Here is a 13,629-nt window from a genome sequence, read left to right on the forward strand (position 1 = left end):
GGATAACAAGTATGAAAATTCCATCACTTTGAATTAAAATTAGTTTAGTAAAGATTAGTATTTGGAATTTTACTATACCTCAGGTTTGAATTCCCACAGGCAATGTGACATAGTGAAGAGAGTGCTGGACTAGGTGTCAGGAAGACCTGAGTCTCAATTCTGCCTCAGACACTTACTCACTGTGTGCCCCCAGTAAACAAGTCACTTCATCTCTCTTGACCTCAATTTCCTCATTTGTAAAAAGAGAGGGCCAGACTCAAGAACCTCAGAGGTCCCTTCTAGTTTTAATGTAAGATCCTAAAAGCCCATAGATTTTAAGGCTAAATTTACTCGTAGAAAATAATTTATTTACATTTGTTCCCTTTTGCAAAAGACTGCAACACCCAACCGTAAAATAAACTAACCTATCATCTTTATGGAGAAAAAAAAATCTGGTTTAACAAAAGCAAGCATAATAGCACACCTCTGCTTCAACAAACTTCAGATTTCTGTCAAACAATAGGTTTCCTTGGACTATGATGGATTTCTCTTTGTGCGTTGTGAATTTTTTTAAAGAAAGCAAGTCAACATTTTAAAAATATAGTGTTTTGACAAGAAAAAAAAAACTTTATAAAGGATTCTGCATCCTCTATTACTGTCTCCAGTGTGAAATAAGAAAATAACTCAATTTAAGCTTTAGTTTTTCCTGTAACACACAACTTTCCTATAACACACTACTTAGTATTTTTATTTTAGATTCATGTTCTTTTAAAAAAAAAATTCAACTACAGATAATCTCGAGGATGACACACAAAGGCTGAAGCGGCATCACCAGTGCCCTCTACCAGGAAGTAATCAGAGCAGCTCCAATGGTTCAAACTATAGACAATAAGGAGGTATTACCGTCGACCCAAGCGGCCCCAATTCTTAAGCTACACGATTTTTAAAAACCTAGAAACAAACGTTCTGGTTATTTCTTTAGCACCTGTACTAAAGAATTCATTAACACGGTGTTCCTTCTCGGGTTCCCCATATGTTATATAAAGATCCTCCTCTTCAGAATGAGAAAATTCGTATGACCTTACCACCTCTCCAAGAAAAGAAAAGAAAAAAGCAGTTTGTTTTCTCATTCAAAAGCAGCCTACTTGTTTTTAAAACTTCATGAACCGTGGCTCGGGGAAAGAATCCAATCCCCCACCGCCCTGAACTTTATTAATAATGACTCAAAGGCTCCCTGGGCTGCTCCCCTCGCCTTGGAGAGGGGGCAAGGGACGCCTGAGCTTCACGGGCTAGTGGGAAAAGGAGTCGATCTCGCGGCACAAGGGGGTATGGAGTCGCTGGCGAGCCCCCCCCCCCCAGGTGCCGGACTACAGGAACCGTCCTAGGGGCCACCGCCAGAAGGGCCGAGACAAAGCTGGGCTGGGGGGAGGGGAAGGGGAGAGAGGCGCTGGCTCTTCCTGCCCCGGGTCCGAGGAGAGGATGACCAGCGACGGGAAGCGGCGCACGTGTGGTCCTCCAGCGGGGTGCGGGGAGAAAGAAGGGGCGGGAGGAGCCTGACGGACTTGGGCTGGGGGGGGGGGGGCGCCGCGCAGGAAGGGCTTTGTATAAACTCTGCAAACGGGGGACGGGGCGAGGGGGGGGGATTCCCAGATACAAAGGGAAGGGGGGGGTGTCTTAGATCCACACACACACGCGCGCGCACACACGCCCCGACAGTCGTCTCCCCAGTCCGAGGGAGCGCCCCAAAAGCGAGTCCCGGCGCCTCCTCCCCTGAGCCGGGCCGAAACAAAGGAGGCTCGGCCCTGGCCTGGGCCTGGCCGGGCTCCCCGCACCCACGCACCCACTTCCCCCCGCCCCCCGCGCGGGCCAGGCCCGGCGGAGCCGCGGCCTCGGGTGAAGGGAGAGCGAGCGGTCCGGGGCCGGCGGGGCGGCACTCACCGCTGCAGCACCAGGACGACGGGGAGCCGTTGGGGAACTTGGCCGAGTCCGGGACGATGCAGACGCTGGAGCTGAGGTGAGGGCACTCCATGGCCGGGGGAGGGGATTAGGGGGAGGAAGCGGAGGCTCCGGGAGCTGGAGGGCTGGGGGCGGGGGAGGGGGCAGCGGCAGCGGTTCGGTCTCCGTTCCCTCTCCGCCCGGCGCTCTGGAGGCGGTGGCGGTTGCGTCCCACAGCTCTCCGCGTCAAAGACAACTGCGCGATCCGGCGCCGGGTTTTTCCACGCGCCCCGCTTGTCTTTCCGACAGCCCGTTCCGGAAGACGGGAAACTCCGAGCTCCGGGTTCTGTGAGCCGCTCCCACGGGGGCGGGGGCGGACGCGGACGGCGGGGCGGGCGAGGGGCCTCCACCCACTCGGCCCCGCCTTCCCTCCACCCCACCCAGCTCCGCCCCTGCCCTGGCGTGAGCCCCCGGCGTACGCCTGAGCGCTGGAGGGAGGGGCTTGAGAGTGCTGCGGAAAACTTTCCACAGTTCAGGTCACCTGTACCAGAGGGGTCTTGGGATACAATGTGACCCCTTACTTCGTGAACTTCTCCTGCCTCTTGCCCAGGAAGCTGGGAGTCCTGGCTTTGCAGCGATCTCTGCATCAAGGGAAATGAATGAATCAGGGCATCACCACCCTCACAGTCATGTCATGACAATATTAGGATCAAATATCAAAATCCTCTCATGTTCAAAGCCCTTCATGACTTGTCCCCTTCCTACCTTCCCAGACTTCTTATTCCGTATAGTTCACCTTGGACTCTGATCCAGTGACACTGTTATCCTTGCCTTTCTTTGAACAAGACACTCCCTGGCATTTTCACTGGCTGTCCCTCTATACCTGGAATGCTCTCCCTCCTCTCCACCTCCTGGCTGCTTTTAAGTCCAGGCTAAAATCCTACCTTATACAGAAAGCTTTCCTGGTCCCCCTTAATTCTAGTGCTCTCCCTTTGTCGTTTATTTTCAAAGTCATCCTATATCTTTTTTTGTATGTATTTGTTTTCCCGTTACCTCTTCCTTTAGACAGCAAGCCTCCAGAAAATAGGAACTGTCTTATCCTTCTTTGCATCCCCCACAGTATATAGCAGACACTAAACAAAAGTTTAATGGCTGAATAAAGTTCAGGACTTGAATCAAGGGACCTTAGGGATCGTCTTCCTTGTTTCACAGATGATAGGACATCTGCCAGAGATGGTGCTTGCAAACCACAGCCTTATCTGGAAATCTCACCATTTGGGCAGCTGATCATAAAAGTGGGTGACATTGATAATATATTGAGATGCATATTATGATGATTGCTTATTATAACCCATCACTGCACTGGAAAAATATACCCTTGAATCTGTTAAGGCCAACATCTTTCTGCAAATATGTGTCCCCAAACATTAGTCCTGAAGAAGTAGCACATTAGGTGTCATCTGGGCAGACTTCACTTAGAAATGCTTAGGACCCTTCAAATGGAGAAGGGGAGAAACAAGGCATCTTACAAATTGTCTGGCTCTACTGGATGAGATTTGCCACAATATCTAGGTCCTCCAGTCTTGGTTATGAAGTTAGTTTGTCCCAGGATCTATTAGCTATCTACTTGGATACAAAGAACACTATTAAATTATTCTCTTCAGATTATCTTTAAATATAAACAGTTGCTGAAGTCTGTGGTAGACTGGTAACAGAGACAGAAAAAATACCTGACCTCAAGGGTCTTAAAATCTAGCAAGTGCTAAGCTACCAAAATGAGTAGAAGAGATTGAATTCCAACTGCTCCTTAAGATCTCTAGGACGTTGGATAACTCTTTCTGGTCTTGTTTCCTCATCTCTCGGCCATTCCAGATACAAAACTTTAAGAGTAAGTTCATTATAAGTTGACAGGATAAATTTCACAGAGCTCAAATGACTTGTGCTATGATGGATGGAAGTAGAATGTTGGTAGGTGGAAAAGAAGGAATAGGGTAGGGTTTGGGGGAGGGAGGGAGAGTTAAGAAGAGAATGAATGAGGGTAATCCAATGACTGTAGCTTCTGTTAAAATAATAATGATGATGATACTTTTACATGGATCTGTGGTTTACAAAGTGCTTTCTTCACAGAATTTCCGAGAGTAGGTTAGGCAGCTATGAGTACTTGGGTACTGCAAGTGAAAAAACTGAGGCCCAGAGAAATTACTTGCTTGTGGTCAACTGGTTAATTAAAAAACATTTAATAATCATTTACTATGGGCCAAGCACTGTGATAGATGGGAATGGCATTGGAGCTAAAATTTCTTGTTAACTGAGAATTCTCTCTGGCAGAAATAAGGAGGGAATGTATTTCACACATGATGGGGAAAACTGTGCAAAGATAGAGAGAATGAACTTCCTGTGAAGAACAGCAAGAAGACTGGTTTAGCTGGGCAGTAGAATGCATGAAGAAGAATGATGAGTAATAAGTTTGGAAAAGTATGCTGGAGAAAGGTAAGGGAAGGCTTTAAATGCCCAATAAAGGAGTTTGTATTTGAGTGCCAGGACAATGTGGGAACCGCCAGTGGAACTTATGGGATAGAGGAGTGACATGATTAGAATGGAGCTTTAGGAATATGCACATGGACTGAGTTGTAGAGGACAGATTGAAAAGAGAGAATCTTGAGGCATGGAAACCAGCTAAAATGTGGTGGAAAAGAAATTCAAAGCTTCGTATGCTGATTCCAAGTCTAGTTAGTACACTTTCTACACAGTGGCTGGTTGGTGGTCAAATTCTGTAAGGGTATTATTGTACACAATGAGGTTAGGCCCTCTGGGAGTGGCTATCAAAGTAGGAAATCCCATGAGGGCTTCTTGGACAGTGCCAGAAATGTAGCTCCTTTGGGTAAGTAGTACATTTTTTAAAAATGATCATTTTTTGACTCAAAGACATGGCTCATTGTAAAAATAAGATTGACATATGAAGCTAGAGAGAAGAGGGAGCAGATCGGGTGAAGGGGGAGAGGGTGGGGGACTGGGTTGGTTGATTTACTGACTGGTGTTGTAATCCTTTGGGTAAAAGGAGAAGAGGAAGAAAGGACAGGAAATGATTAACTAGAAAGGGGCTGTATAGTAGTTAGGAGTTGGGAATCTCCTTGGGGCCACTGTTCTTGACTGCTCTTGACCTCTGAGCTGTGACTTCACTCTATCCCCACCCAGCTATGACTTGCTTTATGCCCCTTTCCTTCACTCCCACCCTCTGATGAACATGATGTGTGGCCTTGATCCCTTCTCATATTTTTATGACCGTTATTTGCCCCCTCTCTCCTCCCTGCCCCCCCCAAGTTCCTTGGGTTCTAAAAGTTAGCCATATCTACTCAATAACTTGCCTGATTTTATCTGCCTGTTAGAGGAAGTCACGGTTCTGTAGTAATAATGACAAAAAGTGAATGACCCAGTACAGAGGGGAAAAGGGAGAGGGGAAGAAAGTAATACAATATTTGGCCTTTGCTGTGAGCTTAGCATTCCCAAACCAACCTCCCTCACAGAGTAATCTCATGTACTCTGAATTCCTATTGCATGTTTCCCCCCTAAAGAGAATATCTGAGTTGGAAGGGACTTCAGAGGAACACAAAGTCTAAACTATAGTTGAATTCTAAAATGTACTTCAACAAGGGATCATTTAGTTTTTTCGTGAAGATTTCCAATGAGTAGGAAGCCACTACTTCCAGAATTAGCCCATCTGACACCTGGATAGCACTAATTGTTAGGGAAAAGAATTCACATCTTTACAGCTTCCACTTCTTTTACCCTCTGGGACCAAGTAGACCAATATTAGAGTCTAATATTTCCATATAAGAGCCCTTCAGATACTTGGATATTATTTCCCCGTTCCCCTCCCCCTCCCCCCCAGCAGCCACCTGTGTCTTTTCTAGGTAAATAACCCCAGTTCCTTCAAGTTTCTGAAAAGGGTTCTTCCTTTCAGAATTTCTACTTTATGCGTACTGACTGGTAAGAAATCCAACCTCCTTTCCATCCTCCTTGCCCTCTCTTTTTGATCCTCTCCAGCTTATCAATATCCATTTTCAAAGCTGATGCCTGAGGCCCATGTCTTCTAAAAAAGATTCTGTTTGCTGTAATGCTGTGGCCTCACAGTCAGTATGCATAAAGTAGAAATTCTGAAAGGAAGAACCATTTTCAGGACAAAGCAACTTCCTGGGAGGTGGCAGAAAAGAGGAAGGTGAGTCCGTTAGAGGCCACTCCTGGCCAGGAGTGCCTGAGGCAAGCCGGAAGCAATAGAATGGCCTAAACCCCAGGGAGGAGACAATGGGCAGCTCACAAGGCCTGGAGTGATCCAGAAGCAGCAAATGTTAGGTTACTGAAGCTTCCCTTGTTGGTGTCGTGAGTCTTGTGAAGAGGCTGTGACCCAAACCACAGAGGAAGTGGTAGAAATGATGGGATACTCCACATAAGAGGTATTACGGTATTACTTGTAGTCATTCCCTTTCTCTATTCCCTCATACCTTGTAATAAAGCTGCTCTAAGTTCGAATGCCTTGGTAGTCTCTGTTGTTTGCAGATAGTAGATTGAAAACGCTAGAGGAGAGCTAAAATGAGCCAAATTCAGAAGTTCCCACAAATGACTACTGGGTTGGGGAGCAGAGGGTGCCACAGAGAGTAATAATTATTGAGAAATTTCCAAGATTAAACTCAGGTCCTTGTGAATCCAGACCTGTTTTCACAATGATTTTGGCACTTGGTTCATCTACATATTTTCCTGCAAGAGTGGAAGTTCCATGAGGAGACTGGGAATGTGTCTTAGTAATTATTTTTAATCTCCTTTAACATTTAGCACAATGTTTTATCTGTATCAGGATGCCATTTGTTGAGGATATTGAATGAATGTTACTTTCCATACCATTCATTTGATAGTTAATCCTGGGTATTGCTTTGTGACATCTCTTCAATTGAATTGTTATTTAACTTTTTTATGTTCACAGAATCATCTATTTGAAACCAGAAGGGACCTCAAGACTAAACTAGTCCATCCCCTTCATTTTGTACATGAGGAAAATGAGACCCCATGAGCTGACGTGACTTCTTTAAATCACATTGCTATTAAATAGATAAGTCAAGAGTTGAATCCATAGCCTCTGACTCTAGATCCAGCACGCTTCCTCTTTTGTTGTCTTGTTTTACCAAATGGGTTAGAAAATCCTGGAAGTCAGAACCAGATTTATACATTTTGGTATCTCCATAATACTAGAGCAGTGCTTTACATTAATAATTCCTATGTCTATTTATTTCCTCTGAAAAGCAGTTGAGCAGGTAGAAAAGAAACTAGTGCCTTTCCTCCTTTAAAAAAAAAAGACTTTACAGATAGATTACACATTGTCATAAGAAAGGCTTAGGGCTGCTTTAAGAGAAGAATTAGTTGGAACAATGGGTAAGCAAAGGTGTAAAACAAGAGGTAGGCCAGGCAAGAGCACGCTGGGAAATCCTTTTTTCAGCAAGTAGTTTCTTTGGCGGAGTTTAATCCAGTGTTCAGTTTGTTGTTCTTAGTCCAAATCCCAGAGAATTGCTAGCAAACATCACAGTGCTCTCTGGTGGTGAGGAGTCAACCTCAAACTAAGTATAATGAAACTACATTGCAGAAATGATTGACTCATCATGCCTGGGGGAAGAGTCTTGGAACACATAGCCTATCATTTACAACATAGAGGGGGAGGAGAGGAGGAATGGTTCTGGGATACAGACGTTGGCAGGGCTTGTTGGGCTTTGTCTGTTTGTTTTAGTGGTTGGGTTGCACCGGTTGAGAGGGAAGGAATATGCATTTTAAACAAAAAAAGGGGGGCTTTCTATCATAAAGCATTTTAAGAATTTGGGGTAAGCCCTGTGTAATGGGTGGGGGGGTGGAGAGAAGGGTAATGATGAAAAAGGGAGGCCTGGAGTTTTCTGTTTCCTCTCTGCATTACTTGGCTTACAGGTGTGCAGCCTTAAACTCTAGGGGTTTGACCTTGTTCGAGCTGAAAGGGAAACTGAGTCACAGCAGCCTAAACTCATGCAAGATTGATTGGTTCTGGGGCAGCTAGGTATCACAGTGAATAGAGCACCGGCCCTGGAGTCAGGAGGACCTGGGTTCGGATCCGGCCTCAGACACAACACAAAAACTAGCTGTGTGACTTTGGGCAAGTCACTTAACCCCAATTGCCCTCCAAAAAAAAAGGCAAAAAAAAAAAAAGATTGATTGGTTCTGCAAGCCAAGGAAATCATTCACAGTGAGAAGTCTCTCTTCCCAACAGAGAAGCCAATTGGGAAAACAACATTCAGTTTTGGCATGTAACCCAGTGCCTGGCACAAAGGCACAATCAATAATCTCCATTTCACCAGGCCCTGTGCCGGGTGGGATGCAAAGACAACAAATAAAATGATCCTCACCAGAAAGAAACTTCCATTCTAGCAGCAGAAACAGCAAGGAGGCATTTATTAAATGTCTGTCTCAAATCAAAGCATAGAGCAGATTGGTTAGTATGTATTGCTGGAGAGGTGTGATCCAATCACTCTCAGGTGCTCCTGACATTGGTCCAAGTACTCTCTACCTTCAGCCAGTGATGGAAGCAGATGAAATTGAAATTATCTTCAAATTCCAAATTTTTAGTGGTCAGTGTTTATATCCAAAGATCCTTGATGACTTTGAGGATTTCCTTTTAATTCTCAGATGCCTGAGTGCCTTGACCCAATTTACTAGAAAATACCCTATACTTAGAGCAATCCCTCTTCTCTCTTTTCATATGGCCTTACTTTTTAATCCAGAATCCAATTAGAATCATCAGGGGGTGGTGGTTGTTTTTACAGTGCTGTACTATGATACCTGAAGAGCATAGGAGCCTAGTAATAAACTTGGAATAATTTCTGAATTATCAAAGAAACAATCCATTATGGTTAGTATAGGTTGCTGTTTTTTTTTTTTTTAAGGTTCACTTGCACATAAATTCTCATTGGATCCTTATAGCAGTTCTGTGAAATTGGTAGTACAGATATTATTTCCCTATTTTACTGAAAAACAGTAGCTCAGGGAACTTAGGAGAAGCAGTGTTACATAGTGACAAGAACACTGTTCTCTTAGGGAGTGAAGACTTTCACCTTCAACAGGTTCTTTACCCAGTTCACAGGTGTTTATAGATTTAGTACTGAGAGGGCCCATAAAAGTTATGGTGGTACAGTGGATAGATAGCTGGGCCTAGAATCAGGAAGACCTGAGTTTAAATCTGGTCTCAGACACTTACTAGCCGTGTGACCCTGGGCAAGTCGTTTAAAACCCTGTTTGCCTCAGTTTCTTCATCTGTCAAATGAGCTGGAGAAGGAAATAGCAAACTACTCCAGGATCTTTGCCAAGAAAACCCCAAATGGGGTCACAAAGTGTTGAATACAGCTGAACGCCAATGAACAGGTAGACTCTGTGTTACTTCCTACTCTGGTCATCCTACTAACTGCGTTGCTGGTACTTCCTAAAGCAATACCCTTACTCCTCTTCCAATTCTGGAACCGTAGTCAAATTCATTCTGCCATTGCTCCTTGAAAGTATGTCATTCTAATCACTCATAACTCCACAAAACATCCCTGTAACTTCCCAAATTGAAATATCCCTCTCTGGCCACCACTCCCTTATATATGTTTCTCCCTATATTAAAATGTAAGTGCCTTGAGGGCAGGGACTGTCTTTGCTCTTGTATTTTATCCTCAGAATTTAGCATCATGCTTGGCACATAATAAGAACTTGATGAATGCTTTTTAATTTATTTTGTTCATTCATTTAGCATAGATTAGAATTGGGAGGGACCTCAGAGGTCATCTAAACCCTCATTCTACAGATGAGGAAACTGAGGTCCAAAAAAGGATAAGTGATTCAGCTAAGATCACCCAGGTAATTCGACAGAGCCAAAATCTGAACTAAGCTTCTCTTAACTCCAAACATCTCATTTTATATATGGGGAAACCGGAGCCCAGAGATTAAGTGACTTGTCCAAGTCATACAATTACTAAATGACCAAACTAGGATTCAAATCCAAAGTCCTCTAACTCCAAATTCCATGCTTCTTCTTCTGTACTATGCTATCTCTTGTCTCTAACAGGAGTGAATAAGATGACTTCCTAGGTCTCTTCCAGCCCCAAAGATTTACCACTTTTTGAGTCTCTGAATCTCTAAATTTACTCAGTGAGTAAGTAGTGGGGCAGCTAAAACTAGAACCTAGTTCTTAGATATGCCTGAGATTATTCGCCTCATCTATGGGACAGTCAGAAGAATTGCCTTCAAGTCCCAGCTCTCCCCCTTACTAGGCTTATGCAAAGCACTTTGTAGTGTGAATAAGCCTCCTTTCTGGGTACTATGAAGGATCTGGCCATGGGCCAATGTTCAGGCTCCTCTAATTGGAACTATGCCAGGGAACCTTTCATTTATTCCCAGGGCTTTCACCTTTCACTATTTTCTAAATTTCCCTAATGACTCAACTCTGTGGAGTTCGGGGTATGTTAAAGAAGCAGACACTAGCATGAGTAAGAAGTTATGGCAACATGACTAATATGGAAATAGGTTCTATATGATTTGTACATATATAACCTATATCAAATTGCTTACTATTCTGGGGGGTGGGGAGGAAAGGAGTAAATTTAGAATTCAAAATTTTATATAAAAAAAAGAATGTTAGGGGGTGGCCAGGTAGCACAGCGAGTAAGAGCACTGGCTCCAGTGTCGGCATGACATGGGGATCGAAGAAATAACTGGCCATGTAACCTTGAGCAAGTTACTTAACCCCGATTGCTCATTAAAAAAAAAAGAATGTTAAAAATTGTCTTTACATGTAATTGGAAAAAATAAAATACCATTTAAAAGAAGAAGAGGTTATGGAAGTAGCAGCAAGAGGAGAAAGGGAGTAAGTATGTCAGAACTTGGAACCAGGGGAGCCTCCTGGACAGTCTTGGCCCCTGAGCCAATTGATTCCCCAGGCTGAGTTATAGAACTCACCCCCTGCCCATCCTTCCTCCTTTCTACTGCAGTAGCAACCTTTACCAAATGAACAAGTTCTTCCTTCCTCTTCATCCCTATCTCTATATACTAGACCTCCAAAAGTACATTTTCTAGGGTTTATAGGGACTGGACTTGTAATTTCATTGATAGAGGAAATTCCTTGAATGAAAAAACTCCCTTCACCAATGCAGGCTGGCACCTTTTCCACAACTATACTCTGGGCCCTTAAAGGATTGAGAAGTTAAATGACTTGCCCAGGGACACCCAGCCAGTATGTGTCAGAGACAAGACTTGAATCATGGTTTCCCTGCCTCAGAGCCAGCTCTCTATCCACTGTTAGGTTGGAGGAGGAGGAAGAAAGGATGTAGAGAGAAGGAAAGAGGATTTACAAGAGAAAAAGAACAATTCAGAAATAATCCATTAGTATTAAAAAGCAGCATAATGGGGTAGCTAGGTGACTGTAGCGGCAAGCACCCCAAGCGTCCTCAGGGTGGCTGCACATACAGGTTCTTGGATCTGCTTTGTTAAAGGAAAGCAACTCAAAGTGGGTTAACAAGATTACTTTAATCAGTCAGACATATATCGTTTACCTTGTTCAGGGGAAAAGGTCAGCACCCCGAACTTCAAAGTATACAGGCAGAATTATCAAGACAGAAACAGATCAAGTAGACAGATTTCCAAACTGTCCAACCATTACATCCATACCCAGTCAACATCTGGGTTTCCACATCTGGGTTTAGCAAAGCCGGGGGGGGCTTTGGGGGGGGGGGCTCTGGACAACGGCTTCCCAGAATACAGATTAAATCACAGAACACTTCTCAAAGTGAGCCCCCAAAACAAAGCTACACATCAGGGCTAATATAGCCTTCTCCTGGCTCAGAGAATGTAACAACCTTATTGACCCACTGGCCAATCAAGAAGTATCTACTGAAAAACAAGCCTCTCACCCCAGGCTTCAGGTACACTTTAGCCTAGGGGCAGGGAAGATCTTCCAAATTTGCATTCCCATTACAGTGACCCAGTGAATAGAGCACTGACCCTGGAGTCAGGAGGACCTGAATTCAAATCCAGCCTCAGATACTTCACACACATACACATACACACACACACACACACACACACACACTAGCCATGTGACCTTTGGCAAGTCACTTAACCCCAATTGCCCTACTTTCCCCCCTCCAAAAAAAAAAAGGCAAAAAACAAAAAGTGGCATATTAAAGTGAATAGAGAGCTGACCAGGAAGACCTGGGTTCAGGAGCTACCTCTGATACAAATGAGCTGGGCCAGTCCTTTAAGTCTTTAGTGTTCTAGATAAGTCTTAGATATAGCCTTAGGCTATAGGTTACAGAGAAGGTGCTGACTTGCATTGGTAGAGAGAGTTTCTTTACCTGGGAGATCCCTATACCAGTGAAATCATAGGGCCATGATTCTGTCCTTATCCCTATACTAAATAAAATTTAAAGTTACAAGAAACCACTCAATCCCAAAACTGCATGGTATCAACTTTGACTACTGACCTCCTTAGCTTCCTTGATGACCCACTTAAAATCCCACCTTTTAGAGGAAGTCTTACCCAGCCCCTCTTCATTCATATACCTTATTTCTATTTACCCTGTATGTAACTTGCACCGTATAGATTTGTTTGCATGTTGTCTCCCCCATTAGATTGTAAGAGCCTTGAGGGCAAGGACCGTCTTTTGCTTCTTCCTGTATCCCCTGTACTTAAAATAATGCCTGACACATCATGGACACTTAATAAGTATTTATTGAATTAAATTAAAAATTGAATCAACTTCGAAACCATTCTTTCAAACTATAGTTCCCCAGCCTTAGTGTGGCATATCACGATTTTCTACCTGGAACCTAAACTGAGCACAACAAAATCTTAACTTAATGGTCCATTTTTACAGTCCCCATCCTTAAGACTATTGGGAAGCTGACTATATGCATATAAAAAACTGCAATTTGACCCTAGGGCAAGGATTCTTAATTTTTTATGTGTCATCGCTCCCTTTGACAGTCTGGTAAAGCCTCTGGACTCCTCAGAATAATGTGTTGTTTTTTTTTAAATTTAAACAGTCATAATTAAAAGTAAATACTAGACTTCAATAGTGAATATAAATAAAGATGTAATTTTTTTTTCCATTCAAGTCCCTTTGGGTTCCATGGACCACATGTTAAGAATCTCAGCCCTAGAGGGACTTGTGAGGTCAAAGAGACATTTAAAAAAAAAAAACTATGGTGTTTTGCCAAGCTTTTAGATCTTTGGGAAGTGTCAACAGGTGAGAAATACACCTACGGTATGTTGTAGAACAGAGAACACCAGACTGTGGATTTACCCTGCCTACTTGGTGTCATTAACAAAGATCTGCCTGAAGATGAGAGGAATAGATTTTTGTCCCTGGATCTTAAGCAAACTTTTATGGAAGACCAGAAGTTCATGAGAACTGTACTGTAAGAGGGAGGCTTCAGAGTGGAAGCAACACAGGGAAATTGAACTACTCATCTCTGCCCTGCCCAGACTGGCCCCATGCAAAAGAGAAACGTTTCCACCACACAAAGGGCTAGCCATATCACTTGGGAGCTGTGGGAAACTGCAGGCAGAGGCTCACTATAGGAGTTCTGAGGCCGGAAAATATCAGCTAGAAGATGAACTGCCCAGATGGCAGGGAGCTCTGGGGCAGGTTCTGACCACCCTGACTGGGAGTGGCA

The 13,629-nt window shown here is 43.9% G+C and overlaps 2 protein-coding genes across 2 annotated transcripts in view; one reads left to right on the plus strand and one right to left on the minus strand.

Moving 5' to 3' along the window:
* The window catches only part of USP3 (ubiquitin specific peptidase 3), a 100,768-nt gene extending 98,575 nt beyond the window's left edge, over positions 1–2,193 (minus strand). Inside the window, exon 1 of the mRNA XM_069098349.1 lies at positions 1,918–2,193. Within this exon, the coding sequence (XP_068954450.1) occupies positions 1,918–2,008 (91 nt within the window). The 5' untranslated portion in view covers positions 2,009–2,193. The remainder of the gene's footprint in view (positions 1–1,917) is intronic.
* Positions 1,867–13,629, plus strand: part of CA12 (carbonic anhydrase 12) — a 241,089-nt gene continuing 229,326 nt past the window's right edge. The window contains exon 1 of the mRNA XM_069098357.1: positions 1,867–1,993. The gene's annotated coding sequence lies outside the window, so the exon portion shown is untranslated. The remainder of the gene's footprint in view (positions 1,994–13,629) is intronic.

This window comes from Petaurus breviceps, unplaced genomic scaffold (assembly GCF_028583685.1).
Source record: "Petaurus breviceps papuanus isolate PSGF00001 unplaced genomic scaffold, PetGlider_PUasm1.0 37, whole genome shotgun sequence".
Taxonomy (NCBI): Eukaryota; Metazoa; Chordata; class Mammalia; order Diprotodontia; family Petauridae; genus Petaurus; species Petaurus breviceps.